General features: G+C 42.5%; 5 protein-coding genes across 5 annotated transcripts; 3 read left to right on the top strand and 2 right to left on the bottom strand.

The window, feature by feature from the left end:
• Positions 1-531: 531 nt before the first annotated feature.
• On the top strand, positions 532-1,856 carry CLUP02_17829 (uncharacterized protein; the record flags this gene model as incomplete). The annotated part of the gene is made up of 6 exons (XM_049296733.1): positions 532-910; positions 967-1,084; positions 1,185-1,252; positions 1,322-1,630; positions 1,683-1,740; positions 1,799-1,856. The coding sequence occupies 6 exons, from the start codon at positions 532-534 to the stop codon at positions 1,854-1,856; spliced, it is 990 nt and encodes a 329-aa protein (XP_049137957.1).
• Positions 1,857-1,990: 134 nt separating this feature from the next.
• On the bottom strand, positions 1,991-3,240 carry CLUP02_17828 (uncharacterized protein; the record flags this gene model as incomplete). Its single annotated transcript, XM_049296732.1, has 3 exons — positions 1,991-2,755; positions 2,812-2,875; positions 2,951-3,240. The coding sequence occupies 3 exons, from the start codon at positions 3,238-3,240 to the stop codon at positions 1,991-1,993; spliced, it is 1,119 nt and encodes a 372-aa protein (XP_049137956.1).
• Positions 3,241-4,565: 1,325 nt separating this feature from the next.
• CLUP02_17827 (cysteine dioxygenase) lies at positions 4,566-5,364 on the top strand (the record flags this gene model as incomplete). Its single annotated transcript, XM_049296731.1, has 2 exons — positions 4,566-4,862; positions 4,918-5,364. 2 exons carry the CDS (start codon positions 4,566-4,568, stop codon positions 5,362-5,364), a joined length of 744 nt encoding a protein of 247 aa, XP_049137955.1.
• A 7,259-nt stretch (positions 5,365-12,623) lies between these two features.
• Positions 12,624-14,274, bottom strand: CLUP02_17826 (Mch2p; the record flags this gene model as incomplete). The annotated part of the gene is made up of 6 exons (XM_049296730.1): positions 12,624-13,044; positions 13,104-13,499; positions 13,557-13,681; positions 13,739-13,870; positions 13,919-14,016; positions 14,073-14,274. 6 exons carry the CDS (start codon positions 14,272-14,274, stop codon positions 12,624-12,626), a joined length of 1,374 nt encoding a protein of 457 aa, XP_049137954.1.
• Positions 14,275-14,896: 622 nt separating this feature from the next.
• On the top strand, positions 14,897-18,526 carry CLUP02_17825 (uncharacterized protein; the record flags this gene model as incomplete). The annotated part of the gene is made up of 18 exons (XM_049296729.1): positions 14,897-14,997; positions 15,044-15,100; positions 15,182-15,269; positions 15,379-15,408; positions 15,492-15,586; positions 15,653-15,788; positions 16,338-16,402; positions 16,512-16,618; positions 16,704-16,799; positions 16,882-17,116; positions 17,179-17,223; positions 17,280-17,313; positions 17,367-17,547; positions 17,611-17,802; positions 17,856-17,936; positions 18,054-18,108; positions 18,163-18,278; positions 18,417-18,526. The coding sequence occupies 18 exons, from the start codon at positions 14,897-14,899 to the stop codon at positions 18,524-18,526; spliced, it is 1,824 nt and encodes a 607-aa protein (XP_049137953.1).

Raw genomic sequence — 18,526 nt, 5'->3', positions numbered from 1 at the left:
CCTTTCCATTGCCAGCTCTGGATTTATTACGATAACTTCCACGGAATTCTTTGTGACCAGTACAGATGAGAGGCTTAATAGCTCTGAGGGAATACGAAATCTCTTCTCGACAGTACTTGCAGATTGGACATCCTTGCTCAGTTGCTAACACGACACCCTTGAAAGAATTCGCCAGGTTCTGAGACGTCGGAAATCAGGCTAGCAAACCAACACGTCCCTTAGAGGTCGCAGGCAATGTTAAAGCTACCTGAAAAAGAAGACTTGAGCACTACGCCCGCCCCCATAAAGTAACCCGTGTGCTCGAGGGTTAGGACCAGAGCGCATTCTAACCTTTGCTTCCTTCCTCTATCCATTATCTATGCCGTGGAACCTTCAAGCATTGTGTAGCTAACCATGCCAACACAGTACCCCTTGCCTTTCGGAGACCCATCTTTGACGACGACAGTGCTCGCATCAATATGGGTAATGGCATCAACGTCAACCATCTTTCTCGTGCTCCGAATCTACTGTAGATTAGTTCGTACTAGAATGATGTGGTGGGACGATTATCTCCTCATTATAGGATGGATGTTCCTAATGATTGGGGTCTCACTCCAAACAGTCGTTTTCGGATCTGGTTACCTAGTTACCACTCTGTCAGGGCCCATCATTACCCCCGCAAACTTGGCATCCGACAATGCAATGAAGCTTTCCCTAGCTTTCAGCAAGACGTCATTCGCCCTCACCTTGCTGAGATTCACGACAGGATGGTTGCGTCCTGTGATTATCCTGATCACTTGCATTACAGACATAATGTGCCTTGTGCACACAGTTTTGGTCTGGAGACCGACTTGTGGAGCTGAGGGCGCGTTTTCACTTGGTTCGTGCTGGTCAATCAACAGCGGCATCTGGATGAATATGATCGGGTCTAGTGAGTACTTCTACTGAAGCTGGGCTTGTCTTGGTCTAACGTCTTATTGGGAATAGTTGTCTCCGCGGTGACAGATTTCGGTCTAGCTCTGATTCCAATTTACTCGGTATGGGACTTACAAATGGTCAAACGGGAGAAAGCCGGCGTCGCGATTGCTATGAGTATCGGTGTGCTGTAAGTGAGATAACCACTCATTCTTTGCCTCAACAATGGAAGTCTGCCAAACTACTCGGGGCACCTACCTTATCTTCAGGGTCACTGATTACAATGGTAGGGCAGGAATCGTTGCTGTTCTCAAAGCTGTGGAAGCTCTTGAAGTCACGAGGGGTGTCGGAACCGAGTGTCAGTGTTGTTCCTATATGTCTTACCTTGAGTCGCAAGTGAATATTGACAAAACTATCTCTCTCGCAGTTTCTCGCCGCCTTGCCGCCTTGAGCATTTGGATTCACGCAGAACCCAATGCGACGATTGTTGCAGCCTCCATACCGGTACTGAGAGTACTGATACGGGATGTTTCAAAATCATTTGCATCCTACCATCCCTCGGCTGCACACTACGCAAAAACCGACGGAGTCTTTCAGAGTGCCAACCTCTCGAATGTACGAGCAACAAGTATCAACAGCGACCATGATAGCCAGACAGTGATTCTTCCTATCTTCAAGCCAGGAACGGAAGCGGATGATCGATATCGAGCCGAGGGCCAGGAAGCTGTCGAACTTCGTAAGCTTCATGCACACGTACCTTCGGGGTAGCATGGATGCCGCCTGGTCAGGCTCCAAGAGGTCAAATAGGACTACTTGTTTCACCATGGAGAGTATTCTGGTACTTATGTCAGGTGTATATATGTCATTAAGATAATGATTGGTACCAAGGTGTTTGGCATGCAAGCTTCTACTTGACGACAACCATCAATTACTGTATTGATGAGAACATACAGTCAAGTTAGATGACCTGAGGCTACGGAGAGAGCGAACAGAAGATTGGAAAGAAGAAGCACTACTTTGACACAAGTACGTACTTGGTACATACCCGTTCGGGAAGCTGTGAAGTCGAACAGAGAACAATCCTTCTAGAGAAACATTACACCTCCTTATACAACCCGCCAATGAGCAAAGACCGATCCTGATTCCCATGAGAAGCCTCATACATGTTGTTCTTGCGGTCGTACCAATCCATGACATTCGTCAGCCGACCTTCTCCATCGATAAACTCAACATCATCACTAGGTCTTAGGAAGTAGGTAACAGAATAGCGATCCACATCGGGTAACGGAAGGACCCGATGCACTGCCGACTTCAGTCTATCGCGCGTCAAGAACCGTAGCACATCAGCCACATTGACCACCGCGCAGCCAGGTCGTGGCTCGACATACTGCCACTCCATGGGTGTTTCCGCCATTTCTTTCTTGGGCTCATTGTTGGCGTGGCCCTGACTGTGTCCTCTGTGGTAGCCACTATCGAGGCTTTCGTCTGAATCGTGAGACGCCGAGGAGGAGGCTGAGGACGGTGAGGATATTTCGGGAGTTGAAAGGACTTGCAAACCCCACTGGGGCGCAAAGACAAGTGTCAAGGTGCCATAGTCTGTGTGAACATTATGTCCGGCATAACCTCCAGTTGGATCCATGGGGATATAATGCAGGAATGCAAGGGCACTCTTGGAGGGGCAGTCGCTTCTGTGGAAGTGGTTGAGGCTCTGCGCTCCCTTCAGCCCCAGGGCGTTCGAGATACGGTCAAGGAGCACTCGAGTAATGTAGTGACACTGGCTCTGGAAAGAGATGAATGTCTGGAGGTTGTCTTCTACCACTGGCGGTAAGCCCCATCGACCGGCCAGTTCAAAGCTACCCGTCTGTACAATTGTTAGAATCGTCGTTGTCTGTGACCACATGTCCTACCGATACTTACCTTAAGAACTTCCCAGCCATCTCGACCTCCGTGCGTCCCAGCCTGTGAACCGATTGGCTTGTATCTAAGGGCAACATTTTAATTAGCTTCAGCAAGCAAATCAACGGGCACTTAGCTTAGAAGGGCGGCTTTGACAAACCCATGAGATGCCATGCTGATAGCCAGCTCTTTGCGCTTCGCGGCTGTTGGCTGGTCGAACCAGTCCTTCATGACAATGTTCAACCTGTCAAGGTTCTCTAGCATTGTAGCAGAATACTGGTCCGAAATGTCCAAGTAGAAGAACCCAACATTCTCGCAGGCAGAGATAATCTTGTCAATGGTCGCTGGGTCGCGGTCTAGTACTTTGGAAAAAACCACGGTATCTAGGTTCGCAGTCGGTGCATAAGGGGCAGCAGCACCATCCATCTTTTTTGAACCAGCCACGGTCATCTTGAAGAGGTGAGAGGAATCAGATGCGATGTTGTAAACGCATTACGACTGTTGACGGTGCAGAGGAGTAGGTTTCAAGGTAGGCGGGCTCGCTGGATAGGTAGTTCATATAACTATATGATAATGAGTCGCAATCTTGGGATCGTCTTTCTTCGCGGCCGACAATTTTGCTCAACTCCGATATTACGTATAGCTACACTGGATTACGTGTCATTTCAACGCCTTGCTGATCCTAAAACCGTCGCAGAGACCAATTATGTCTATGCATCTTCCAATCTACTTTGTCTTACCTGAAATCAGGCCATGATCTTGTTCGCTCGGCCTCAGCTGGATACATTTCAATGACATGACAACCATCTCGAATTTGTATATTGTCTCCCCTTCAAGCCATAAGATACATCTGCCCTGCTTTTACAATGTACTCTTGATGTATTCCGATGCCTTCTCGGGCTCCTTGTCTTAGATCGTAAGTGCTAGCAACATGCGCCTCACGGCTGCGTCCGCTGACTGCCTAGATTACGGAACTTTTGGGGGAATCCCTACGCTCTATGGGCTTATCTTCAAGCCTATGATGTTCAACTTCTCGTCTGGTGAATATCGTACATGTATCACTAGGCGCCAAGGTCCAGCCGAGGCTGAAAGTCGGAACAAGGCGGCTGCGAGCGCTCGGCGAGGGGGTGGGCAGGGGCGGTGTCTCACCCGGGCTAGACTCTTATGTGGGAGCGTTGAGCTTGTATTCTCCAGTACCCACGCGGCTGTCGCACAGGAGCGCTTTCACTCCCTCAGAAGCTGTCGGCAATCGGTACCCGATATCCGCATGTTCATCTGTCTTACAATCACGACAAACTTATGACTGGAAAAGGAAAGTGCAAATACAAAGTTTGGGAGGCGTTCGCCGCTAAGACGAAAACGCGGCGGAACGGGAAAGTAAGCGTTGCATTGCAGGGAGAGGATGGCCCGGTGAGGATGTGGGGGAAGGATCGGAATGGAGTCATAGCCACTTCTCGGCGCAATCACTTTCACATCACTGGTTACTTCCGCTTCCCTGCTCGACTCAAATATGAAAACGAAGCGAGTTGATAACCAAATTATTATCGGGATAATCACAGAATTGCCACCATCATTATGCACGTCAGCCCCCGACTGAGAACAGGCCGGTAGCAGGCAGCTCAACTAGGCTGACTCAAGAAATGACTAGAGATTGGAATTTCCGTAATATCTAGAGCTAATTTTTATCTCGAGGTATGTACCTGGGAGCATGGCTTATATACTAAATGCAGAGGTTGAAAACAGAAGATTATATTTGCCGCCTTCTCGTCCGTTTCATGCACCCTCTTGATCTTGACTGGCGTCAACACTTGTCCAAGCTTTTTACAATGCCGCATTCTGAAGACACAATTAGCCTCAAACATCTTGGCAAGTTCGATGAGCTTGTGAAAGCTCTTAAAGACGCTCTCGGTTCTTCGGGGCTGACCTGTGATGATATCGACCTTGACTTGTTGATGGATCTCATGAAGAATTATACCAGCGATGAGAAAGAATGGGGAGCTTTTGCATTTGCCAATCCCAGCATGGCATATACCCGAAACCTCGTAGATGAGGGTAACGGCAAGAGTAACTTGGTAAGACCTGTGATCATGAAAGATGCTCGTCTGTTTCTAATTTGTGTGGATATAGTTGGTCCTCGTCTGGACACCCGGAAAGGGAAGCCCCATCCACAGTCATAGCAACGCGCACTGCTTGATGAAGATCCTCAAAGGAAGCCTGACGGAGACACGCTACGACTTTCCTCAGGACTCCAACCGGGGAACCGACTCAGCCGCCTTGAATGATACCAATGATAGCATGCATGTGGCTTTGGAATCAGTTTACACAGAGAACCATGTGGCCTACATGAGCGACGACCAGGGTGTGCACAAGATGTGGAACAACAGCAATGATTTTGCTGTCTCGCTCCATCTCTACACGCCGCCCAATATTGTCAAGAATGGCTGCTACGTCTTTGACGCAGAGACTGGGGAGGGAACCCTTGTGAAAAACTGCGAGTACTATTCCATTCATGGCCACCGAGATACAGACGCGCTGGCCAGTGTAACAAAGAAACTGGCACCATCTCTACTTTGAAATTGTAGACTAGAAGTACACGCTCAACGCTATATGTTCGGATTGTTTTCACCAAAATATTGCCAAGCTGCAAGGTCTTCTAAAAACCAAACCTGAATTCTCAACTACCTTGGTGAATGAGCAATCGACGTCTGAAGTATGCCATCGTCTTGGTTCAAAGACACACATAGGGAGGACCTTCGAGAGTTTTGCTAAAAAGAAAATAATGCGATTTTATTTCCAGGATCTGGCGAAGTACGAGCGATTGCCCGATATGCTGTCAAATCCATTTAATCACCGGGATCAGATTTGTGTCCTATGAGCACCTATTGCGAAGGCAGGCTTTAAATACCACTTTCAAGTTGTTAGTATCCCTATTATAGGGTAGTTAGTTCGAACCGTAGGTGACGAAGAGATTAATTAAACTATGTAAATATTTGCGTAGTAAGTATAAAAAGGAGGTTCTAACCGTAGGTTAGGCTAGCTATAATAATCGTAAATAGGGCCCCTAATTAGCCCCTGCGTAGTCGGCTATATACTACGGTCGAATTAGACTTCTAATTTAATACTAATTTTCTCTTTTTTTTATTAATTTAACCGCTATAGTTAGAGGTATAATTTAACCTCGGGCCCGTTTACTAAGTCGTCTCCTTTTCCCCCTTTTCTCTACTCTTTTTATATAACCTATCCCTTTATTCGTATAATAACTTTTCCGCTACTTACGAATTACTCTAATCCCTTATTTAGTATTACTTTTATAAAAGCGTTTACGAGGTTATTTTTATTATTAATCTAACGGATCTCGAGTATCTCGCGCCGTTTATACGATTACCTAAGGGCTATAATATCGATTATAAGCCTCTTTTCCTTCGTCGTTCTTAATTTAACGAGGTATTCGTATAATAAGTAAGAATTTATATAGATAACCGTTAGAATAGGTAGAAAGCTAATTCGATTAGTAATCTTCTTTAGCGTTATTAAAATTACGTAAGAGAGGTTAATACCGTTAACTATATTATAAACCTCTAACGCTAGTATACTTCTTATTACCCGCTTACTTTTAGTTAATAAGTAATAGATTATATTATTATATATAATAAATTCGCTCTCGCCCATACTCTCGTTAACTAGGATAATAATATACCCTAATTACGAAGTAAGGTCGTTATTATTTGTAAATAACTTATTAATAAAGACGTAGAGCTTATTAATCGCAAGGTCGATTAAGTAATAAACGAGACCTCGATCGAGATTCGTTTACTACTACTTAAGCCGCTTATTAAGTACCTCGACGTCTCGTTCGGTTAGATTTATAACCTATACTACCCTAATATAATTAAAAATCGCTTTAGGCTAATAAATACTTATAATATATACCCCCCGCGCAAGCTTAGCCTTATACTACTTCTTAATATCGGTTACGTTCGGATTAATAAAGTTAATCTTTTCGCCCTACCCCTTTTATTAAAAAACGACGGTTTCCCCTTTAATTATGAGAATCCCGCCGTTAAATACTAAGGGGGTGTTTATTATAAAAACCTTTTTTAGCTTCGCTACGAAGCCCGCTTTTTAAAGCTCCTTATCCTCCTTTTTTATAAAATTAATATTAGATAGGCCTAATATATTATTAGTCTATATTCCGACGATCCTAAATTAATCGCCTTCGTACTCCGCGACTAGTAAGTACGGGTCGTACGTAGAGGTAACTATTAATAATTAATTAATATAAAAATCGTAATAAGTAGCCTACTAATAGGTACCCGATTCTACGAGCCTATATAATAGCTTAAGTACTTTGATAATCGTGCTTTCTAAGTACTTACTAGCTATTTCCTTTAGTAAATAGGCTAGGATTTTCCTTATAAGCCCTATGGCCGATTAGGTATAGGCCTAGGTAATATTACGGCTCTAAATCTCGTATCCTTTCTTCCGTAGCGATACTATTAGTACTATTATTAATTATTAGCTATAGCGCTATATAGTAAGCGATTATATAAGTAGCGTCGCTTTTTCCACGTTACTATATCCCTAAATTACGTATTTAGACTTCTCGTACGGCTAGGGTGTTCTTTTCCTTTTAATCTTACGAACTATTCGTAATTTAAATATGTAGAGGTTTGTATATTTTTCTAAGTCGTATAGAATAAATTAATAGACCCCTCGATCGCGAAGAGTGTTTACTTCGATAAGATCTAATCCCTTATACGGCTTTTTAGTAGTTATAATTACGCCTTCTTTACGTAGTTTAACTACTAGCTCGAAATCGGCTTTCTTTTTTACTATATAAAAGGTATTAATTACCTCGTTATTAATAATAAATTGCCGCGTTAGGGCTTACCGTCGTAGTCTTTTACGACGTCTCGCTAGTAATATTAATACCCTTTTAGTAATATCCTCTTCCTCGTCGTCTATTAGTACTACTACGACGATTTCGTTAAGGATAATTTCCTATACCTCTACCGCGGGTTATATAGTTTCCCTTAGCTCTTCTTCTTCTTATAGGTTAAAAATTACCTCGTTAGGATCTATATAATACGGTCTAACTATTATAATTAACACTTCGAGTAGCTAGTTGCGATCTCTTGCGACTATATAAGAGCGCTCGTTAACGGAAATTAACTTATATAGCCCAGTTTATTATTAAGTAATTTCGCGCTATACTTATATATCTAAATTTAGTAATATATCTAAATTATCCCCTATATCGGGCCTATTGCGCGTAATAATTACCTCGTTAACTTACTTTTTTATACTTACCTCGCGTAGTACTTATATTACTTTTTTAACTACTTAGGCTCGTTAGCTTATACTTAGCCATAGTAGCGAGGCTAAGGTCGTTCTTAGATATGCTCTAAATACTAATAGCGTTAATATAAGTCCGTTAGGCCCTATAGTATCGTTATAGTATTTAAGTGCTATCTAGAGGTATTCGTTATTAATAAAATCTAGATTTTCTTTTTTAATAATTCTAAACGCCCTTTTTAATTACTAATATACCCTCTCTACTTTTCTAATACTATAGTACGCTTTAACGGGTACGACTTTTAGCTATATAGTATAGGCCGTCGTATTATCCCTAAATTTTACTAACTTAAAGCTAATACCGGCGTTAGTTCTAATACCGTCTAGCGGTCCTTAGTATATATCGATCTAGCTTTTTCGTAGGGCTACCCATACTATTTTTATTTATAAATCCCGGAAGAATTGCCCTATTTAAAAAGATATAGCTACGTCGATTATATATAGTACTAGCTAACTATTTAAGTAGAAAATATTAACGACGATTTCCTAGTTAAAGTTAAGCTTATTACGCAATTTAAACTTAAATCTGTATAAGCTCTGCGCATTTATCTAGTATTAATAGCATACTTTTATTAACTACTCTAGCGCCCCTATTTCGATATTATTATTACTTAATTACTTTAAGAAGTTATATAGCCTCGTAACCGACGGGTACCTAAATCTCTAGTATAGTCTTCTAAGCTCACTTTTTATTAGGTAATTAATCGACTTCGTATCGTTAATAAGCTTTATAAACGCATACCCCTATCGTTATTTAACTACCTCGAAGTGCTTACCGCTAGAGATTCTATTCCTCGTATTATCGAATATAATACTTAGTCGATTTATATTTTTTAAATATAGGAGAAATAGGGTATTAACGGGTAAAATATAGAAAGTTATCGTTCCGAAGTACGTCTCTATTTTTACTATACCTAGGGCGACGATTTCTTTACTTAGGCCGAAACTAATCCTTATAATACCTACTATTAACGTATTAAGCATTATTAGCGCGATCTTTTATAGTACTTAGAATTGCCCTTTTTTTCTAGTTAATTATTACGATACCCTAGTATTTAGGATAATCCTATAGAAATTATCTAGGCCGTACCTTTTGCTCGCGTAGAATACCTATACGAGCTTAGTATTCGAGGGATCTAAGTAGTATAAAAAGGACCCCTCTAACTACCCTTAAATTTACTTAGTATTATATTCTTTTTTTTTAAATATCGAAAGAGATAGCGTCTTCTCTTTAATTATTAAGAGAATAGGCTTCGGCCCTATTAAATTCGCCCTTTTAGCTACCTCTATATCTATTATCTAAGGGACCTTTCCTTACTATCTATAAATAAAAGCCTACTTATTAAGAGCTTTTACTACCCTTTATTCGTTTAGCCTTATATATCCTCTAGAGGCTAACGGGGTAAAAAAAGAGTAGTTAATATCGTCGATTTTATTATAATCTAATTCGTTAGTATAAGAGGTAAGATCTTCTTTATTTTCCGAATCTCCTATAGGGGGTATATACTTTAGGCCGCTACTTTAGCTACCGTTACTAGGTTTTGTACCCCTAGATCTACCCTTATATATAATAAGGAATTAGTTAAACCGACGAGGGCTAGTTTTACTATTTACTACCCTCGACTTTTTATACTATTCGTACGATTTAGTACGCTCTTCTTTAGAGTAATTACTTAATTAATATCTATCCTTTTTATAAATATAATATTACTTTTTCTATTACCCTACTTATAAGTTAAATCTTTACTTATTTAATAAATCTGGGCCTCCTTACTAGTAATTACTATATCTAGCCTCTTTTCCTTTTTTATTATACGTTCGATCGACTTAATATTATTAATAAGGGCCGTCGTACGCTTAGAGGTAGGTTTAGCGTAGTATTCTCGCTTTAATATTAAAACTAGATCTTAGCCTCGAGTAAAGCGTTTTATAGTCTTCGGGTGCTTAGTATAGGGTAATCTTTACTTTTAGTATACGCTAAACTACGGTATAAAAATATCCGACTTTCCGCTCGTTTATCCCCTTATTTAGCTAGGTTTTTACTAGCTTATTAATTTAATTAATAAGCTTTTTAAGGATCTTTACTCGCGATTTACCCTCTATTATCCTAGTTATAAATATATAAAAAATCGCTCGTAGCTTAGATAGGAGCTCTAAGTTCTTATTATAAGTCTCGAAGCGGCTTCGGATTACGTTAATTATACTAAAAAAGTCGTTTTAATTAAGATTACGTACCGCTTCGTAATAGTAATTAGAAGCTTTGCTTATGAGTACGATATTAATTACCGAATAGTATTAGTATTCCCTAATTCTGACTTTTTCGTAGTAATCGTAAAACATCGTTAGGGTTTTTTATAAGACCTTATACTTCCCCCCAGAGTATAATTTCTTTTTTAAGAAGATCTTTTTAAAGTTTATAAATTGCCTCGTATTCGCTATTAGATTTTTAGTATCTATATACGAACCCTGCGTCGCTACGTATTATTAGTAACTTCGGGTCGTTTACTTCTTTTTTTATTAGCTAATCGGCGCCGAATTTCGTATTAGTAGCGGTAACGAGTTATAGATCGAAATAAGTAGAATTATTAATTATCGTACTTCTAGTACTATATTTTACCCCGGTATATCCTTTTATAATAATAGATTTCCGTTAATAATTATAAGGAGGAAATCTAAGTCGTTTACCCTTTTTTTAAATTCGTTAAAGCGATTATACGCTCTATCGACTTATACTTAGTTCTATAGTACGAATTCCTCTTCTATAATTATTACTATTAGTATTTCGTATAGCTCTTACGATTATAATTACGCTAGTAATACCCCTCGCTTATAGAGGAATTTATTAACTATTTTTGCGATTCTTAGGCTTACGCTCGCGAACTATTCGTTTAGCTAATAGCTAAGGTCGTCTACGATCTCGTAAAATAGGGGTTACCCCTATAGCCCCTTTTTTTTATAGACTTTAGTTAAATAGATTAATACTACGTTAATTTACTTACCGTTAGGCTAATCCGTAATTTTATATATCTACGTCCCCTAATAGTCCGGGTTAATATTTACCTACTTATAAAGGATTAGGATTCTATTTAGGATCGGGTTTCGTTCTTTTTTTCCTTACCTTAACTCGCTAAGGGTCGTGCTCTAGTTTATACTTATATTAGTAGTCGCTAGCGTATTTAATTTTAATAAGGATATATTTAATCCGCGCGCGGGTCGTAATAAATCCGTACTTTTACTACTTAACGAATTTATTAGGGTCTAGGAGATTCTCGCTTCTTTTCGCTATTTTATTACTATTCTTATTTTTACTATTTCTAGCGATTACTACTACCTTTTTAAATCGCTAGCTATCGTACTTACTAAGATCCTCCTTTTTATTTAATAAAAAAGGGTAGGTTTTAGTAGTTCTTTTTAATAATAGTAGCGGCAAACGTTTATATTACTATAAGAAGATATAGTGATTAGTCTCGGGATCTTTATTAGTTACTAATTTCTACTATCTTATATACTTCTAGCCTCCTAAGCCTCGTACTCTTTATAATCTCTAAATAGCTTCCTTAGTTAATTTCCGAGATCCGTAATACTCTTAGCTCGATACCGTTAGGACCTCTAAATCCCCTCCTCTTTCATTAGACCGTCCCTTATATTATATTCTTAAATAATACCCGGGGGGTAATTAAAGGAGCTACGAAAAGGTTATTTAGATCGCGGGTTTAAAGTCGTACTTATAAGATCCTCGTAGTAATAGACTTCCTTATATACTATAGATCTCTTAGCTTAATAACTCTTATAAGGTTACCTTCGTTACTAAATAAGAATATTTATATTTAAAAATCCCCTTTTTTAATCGCGCGGTGCTCTTTTATATCGTACTTTTACTAATTTAACTAGTTAATTTCTAATCGCGGGCCGGCTATAGAAAAATCGTTTAGTAAAAAAACTACTTAGGGCGACGGCAAAAGGCTAGTTACTTAAGTAGTTCTATTAATTAATATAGTTTAACGTAATAAACGTCGACCTCTCGTAAGTAATAAAGGGCTATAATTACTTAATTCCGTGCGGTATTTAAGAATTGCCTCCTTTTTCGTTTACTTTCGTAAGGTTAATTAGCATAAATCTCCTATCCCGTGCGGTATTAAAAAGTCGTCTCTTTTATATAGCGAGATACCTTACCGATTTATAATAATAAAGTTTAATTACTAATTAGTATTAGTATCCCTATTATAGGGTAGTTAATTCGAACCGTAGGTAATAAAGAGATTAATTAAACTATATAAATATCTACGTAATAGGTATAAAAAGGAGGTTCTAACCGTAGGTTAGGCTGGCTACGATAATCGTAAATAGGGCCCCTAATTAGCCCCTGCGCAGTCGGCTGTATGCCGCGGTCGAATTAGACTTCTAATCCGACATAAGTATATCTACTGATGCTTGAATCGAATTGATATATTGATCGTTGGGGAGGAAATTGCAAGTTTTCAAGCTGTCTTCCGTTTCTTTAATAGACCAAAGGCTCCTAGGGTAGCTGCGGTCATTGTCGTCCCCAGGAGAATGATGAATGATCGCCACTTTCCAGCGCCGTACCCAGGCTGCACTCCAATACTCTCGCTGTTTTGAAGAACAGCCGCAGCTATGTAGCCTGACGCCACACCTATGACACCTCTGGTAAATAGGAGAATGCCGGAAACGAAGAGTTCCTCGGCCGGCCGCTCGGAATCATCAACCGCAATTGCCGCCATGTGGCTTCGCAGAACCATGAAGCTAAAAGCAAATGCCCCAAATAAGATCGAAGTGATCACCATATTCCAGTAGTATATACCCAATCCCCATACAACGAAGACTGCAAAGCTGCTGACGAGGGTGCTAAGCAGCATGGGTATCAACGGTCCGATCGCATCTCTGTTGTATCTATTTATTAGCAACGAGTCATACGTAGATTTGAGGTCCATTTTACTTACGTCAAGGCTCCCAGCGAGATTTGACCGATGATCCCAAACAGCGACAGGAATGTGACCAACAAGGCGCCTTTCTCCGGCGAGACACCCAGGTCCGTGGCGTAACTGGGCAGGTAGTTTGCCGGTAAATTGTTTGCCAGACTTTGCAGCGTCATCGAAAGAACAAAGAGCCAAAACACTGGCTTTCTGAAGACTCTAGTAGTAGACGATGATTGTCGAGCTGCAGCCTCCATTTCCGATTTACTTGTACGTCGAGGGCGAACGAAGATAATGCCAAGTGATATGATCACTGCTGTAAACACAGCCCATCCAATCAGAGTTGTACGAGGCCCGAAGCGCTTGAGCAGGACGGAAAATATTGGAGAAAGACCGGCGGCCGCGATGTTGGGGGCTCCGAAACTGCCACCATCAAATTAGCTAGTCGTTCTGTTGGCTATAAGGTTCTATGCATCATACAATATGCCGTTGGCAAGACCACGACGCTTGAGGAACCACTCGTCCACGAAGCTTAAGCAAGGTGCGAAGAGAAGGCCACTCGAGAATCCATACATGAGCCCTTGTGTCATGATGACCTGCACAGCCTGGGACAAACTGTCAACATTTCGATTGAACACAAAGACTGTTTGAAAACTGCTTACAGTAGTCGAGAAAGCAGCGCCAATTGAAGATGCTACCACTAGCACCATACCACTCCACATCATGTAGCGTCTATAGTGAGGGTAGGCTGTGATGATCTTGAGTAGAAACGGCGGCAGAGTTTGCAACAGGCCCTGGCAAAACTTAGGTCAGTGGTATAAATGAATATTGAGCGTCCTTACCACTACTAACAGGCCTGTAGAAGCGACTAATTGATTCCCTTGTAGAGGAGGAGTCTTGAAGTAGTATTCTCGAAACACACCCTGAGTGGCTCCGAAGCCTATATTCATGATTGTCAAAATGGCCTGCAACAGAGCGACTCTCATGTTGACTCACCCCAGGTTGCCATCGCAATGACGGAGATAGCAATGAGGCTCGTCCAAGCTGCTCTTCCACTGTCTCGAGGGGGTAGATTCTCATTGCCATCATGCTGCTCTTCACTGAGTGAGGCAGAGTCGGGCACCAAGATTGGTCCCGTACTCACCGACTTCTCATTTGGCAGCGGCGCCTGCCTCTCCAGCTCACTCGAGATCATCATTGTGCGAAAGGCGATTCGGGTGCGGAAAAGACGAGAGGGATGGTATAGAAAGCAGCACGAAGACAGCCACTCCCGATTGTTGTAGGTGCTGGTATTCCTGGAAATCGACTAATTAGGTGTGAGAGAAGGTATGTAGGAGGTGGGATTAGAACCCCAAAGCTGGTCGTGCTTACAAGTATACGTAAGCTTGAATGTTGGGCTTCCTAACTTGGCAAACATAGACGAAAGATCAATCCAACATGCCATGAGTCTTGTTATGCTTAGCCTAAGACACTAAGTGTGCCGCTAATCCCGGCGCGAACCGAGACGTTGGCCCAGTGCACGCCTCCCGGGCGATGACTAGACAAGAACGGATGGCAAAGTATTTGCATGTATTACTGCTCAAACCGGATCTCGGTGCAGTCTGAGGAAGCGCGGATCTCGGTCGTGAGCCGCTGTTCACGAAATTTGAGCGACGGAAACCTTTTTGGATCATAATCCTGGTCGCTTGTGCACGTTTTACGATTAGGTCGACGTCTATTCGTTGGCAAAAGTGCCAAGTAAGATCTCCTTTGAGGCCCCTGCATCCCGTTGTGCCTCATCTTTTGGTCCCGTTGCTCCGACGCGGCATGCCTTATCATGAATGGCTCGACAAGGATTTGCGTCCACTCCAGAGTGCCGGCTGAAGCCGCACGCCGTGACCGTCACGGACAACCAAAGCACTTGCCCGCCTTGGGATATGGAGTAAGCCTGGACCGTTGTTTGACGGCTAACAGTACATATTTGACAGAGGCGCAGACAATGTGAAATATGACAGGAGACCTCTTAGTCCCGACCGGACACTTTCGTAGCCAATCATCTAATTTACTGGTCTCGGGCCGAGCAATATTATGCTCCTAGTGCATGATTCGTCTCGGTGAATATGCAGCTCGACTAACTCCGTTAATCCTTCAGAGGGTTCATGGATCATTATCCTTGCGCCCAATGGTGATCGCGGTGTGATTTCAGCCTCCGACGTCTGAGGAGACTAGCTACGTGGGGGGTTCGAGTCTTAGCCCGTCTGTCTACCTAGTCGCCCGCTGATCCTCAACTTAGTTCAAGTGATCCGAGACCTTCTCGACGTAGCTCCCTTCTCTACTCCTAGGCAGCGACCCTGTTCGATACGAATGGACGAAGAGGGAAGGATGATATGCGAGAAGGATGTTTCGGATGAAACACTCGTTGCTTACCTTACCTAGTTGAAGGATGGCGGCTTAGACGCCACCATCTCAGTATGTTCAAGAACGCGTTTCAATGCCTTGGTCCTGGCAAATCTTGAGGCCAACTCATCCATGTAACGTTACGGAATAAGAATGCGCTGACTAGATGAGCTGACGATATCGCACTGGTGCTCGCTCAGCGTGAAGAGTGTTAATTACTTGTACTCACTATCCGCCCGTGCCAATCAATTGTGCCATTATTCGCCCTACAGATTATCATGGGCGAATCAGAAAGTCTTGAACTTCTCCATCCTAGGCGCTGTTATCTCCTTACCAGTCTTCTTTGCCCTTTCTTTCGGATGGGCCTCTTGCTGTGCTATTTTCAACAAAAGAGAATACGTTACGGGAAGCCCTTCTCGTCGGATGAATTCAAGCCTTTAAAGTCGGTCCTGTTGATCCAAGTATATACAAGTAAGAGCTTAAGGAAAGCTGCCCAAGACTATTGGTGAAACTGAAAGATATGTTACTAATCATTGCTTACATGTGACTTTATCCATCAACTACACCCGTTCAGCCAAACTTCCAGCCTGAACTACGGCAGGCTGGACTACTTATTCAAGCCAAATCGTGAACAAGATTCGCTTAGAACCAACAGAAGAAATGATTACCAACACGTGTTGTTCTAGATTCCTCTTTTATTTGAAACACTACCAAAAAGACAACCAAACTTGAGTTGCCTTCAGCCATGAGCTCGTGTTAGATCTTTCAAACACGAATTGGATAATTAAGATAGACCATCGTGTTGCGATATTCTGCTATCGTTGAACTCCAGTGCACATGGCTGGCAATCATGCCTAACTGTTCTGAGATGTGACGTTGGACTAGGCTGGTCTGACTGAATTTGGTGGCAACAGGTTGACAAAAAGAACAAATCATTATCCCATACAAACGTGACGAGGCTCTAATAATTAGAGGCTATGTGATGGTTTTTTCAGTCCTTAAAGGCGCAAAAGATCAAACTTAACGGGATCAGGCTTTCAAGGGATAATCACACGATAGCATACGCTTTTTGACTACATGGTACGCCCGATGTATCCCAAGCACGCATTCAACTCAATACTCCCTGATGATTTCAATACAAGAGGCTATGTCATCCGTCGAAAATAGTCAATTAGAGTCCGATTGGCCCATGGCTTCGATTATCTGTAGGCTGACAATATGACCCCACACAGACCAATGGTTCTTAGCCAGGGCAAATGTTCGCTTCGAACTCCATCTTACTCCTCACCGACTATAAACTCAAATCTTATCACCTTCCGACCCAAATCGCCACTATCCTAATCATCAGTATGTGACTCATAAGTGCCCTGTTCGAATTCCATGCATAGTCCAAGAGAAAAAAAATGCTATTCTGTCTCATATGTGTAAGACGAAGACTATGTGTCCCATAAGAAAAGCATGCAAAGCCTCACCGTCGCTTTGACAAAAAAGGGGGTCGCGATGATCGCCAAGACATATGAGATTGCGAAGCAATCTGGCATATATTGGGCCTGGGTGGACACGTGCTGCACCGACAAGAGTAACAGTGCCGAACTCACCGATTCACTTCCAGGTTGTGCTAGTATCAAGAAGTCGAACTTTGCCACTCGCACCTCTCCGATTCTGTGATGCCATAAGTGGCCGGTAATTAAATGTCAAGAGCAGCTGTTACTCGCGTGACGTGAAGGATTGCCGCCGGTTCACTCGGTGATGGGACTTTGCAAGAGCCTTTGTTCACCTAATAAGGTAGTCTTCCTTGATAAGTACTGGACAGTCTGTGGCACAAAGGAGTCTATGCGCGGATAGAGATCAGTATTCAATCGTCTTCACGAAGTGATACTACAAGACTGAACTTTTCTCCCTAAGTTTTCTTAGCATAATGAAGCTGAGAAACTGGGTGGTGTCTCTGAGCAACGATATGAAGGCATCTGTGCGAATTCGTCTTCTGACTTTGGTGGCTGTGCGGATTTTCGTTCTCTATCGGGGTCGATGAACGACTCCGACGACATTGACATGACCAACAAGAGAGTCAATTGGTCATTAATGGCTGAACACCGTGATAAGCCTCTATGGAGGGCACCCGCACCAACCCTAGCTTGAATCAGACTCGTCTCCATAGTATCGCTCCTAAATGTCGACAAGGGCGGTCCACGCACGTGGTCTATTTGCGACGTGAAGTCAGTCGCTCTGATTGGGGAGATTGTTTTTTTTATCAGCAAGCTTTCTGAGGAAAAAGTTCCGCTGCAAAGCGAGCGCGAAGGCTTGTCTCTGAAGAATTCCAGGATCCGGCGCATTGCCTCAAAAGATTCTAGTATCACATCCCCAGAACCCTATCCAAACCCACTCCGATGCCATGCTGTCTAGCTTTGAGCATCACTTTTCACAGCTGTACGAAATATGACAGCCACAAAATTGTTCACTCGAGCTCATCGATACTTCACTTCCGTGCGCGTGGAATGGGGTATATCAGCAAACCCAAATTCCCGGTCAACACGTAGTTATGACAGGCGTCACTTTCCGGCTTATGCCAGAGAAATTAACGAATTGGATGATCGAGAATAGTGCCTTATTGCACGAACCTTGGGTATGACTGCATTCCAACTTCGCAATGGGACTTGTGCAGGATGGGCATGGCGATTTGAAGACGAAAAAACACCCCCAACTAAGGTAGCGAAAGCCTTGCTACCGAAGAATATTTCCCCGCCATCTCGACATCCTTGAGCGACGCCATGGCAAGTCTATCGGAGTCACGTCTGCCGAAAGATGAGAAAGTTGCGCTCTCAGACTGTGACACCTTTTAATCCTCGGGTAGGCCCTTGACGCTCGTCCCCATGTCGACGAGGATGTTTAGCCAACCGAAAACAACTCTACAAAGGAAAGCATTCGTCTTAATAAGAATCGCAGAACAATCTGTGCTGGTCAAAGCGAGGACCAAATCCTCTCCTGATCCGGACAGGATGATTGACCATGAAGTCACAATCCCCGTCACGCCTGCTGTAGCATCTAGTGAAAGCCTGCGGCATATGGAGTACTAA

Source organism: Colletotrichum lupini, chromosome 10 (genome assembly GCF_023278565.1).
Source record: "Colletotrichum lupini chromosome 10, complete sequence".
Classification (NCBI taxonomy): Eukaryota; Fungi; Ascomycota; class Sordariomycetes; order Glomerellales; family Glomerellaceae; genus Colletotrichum; species Colletotrichum lupini.
The sequence above is the reverse complement of the archived record's forward strand: the minus strand, read 5'-3'. Positions and strand labels throughout refer to the sequence as shown.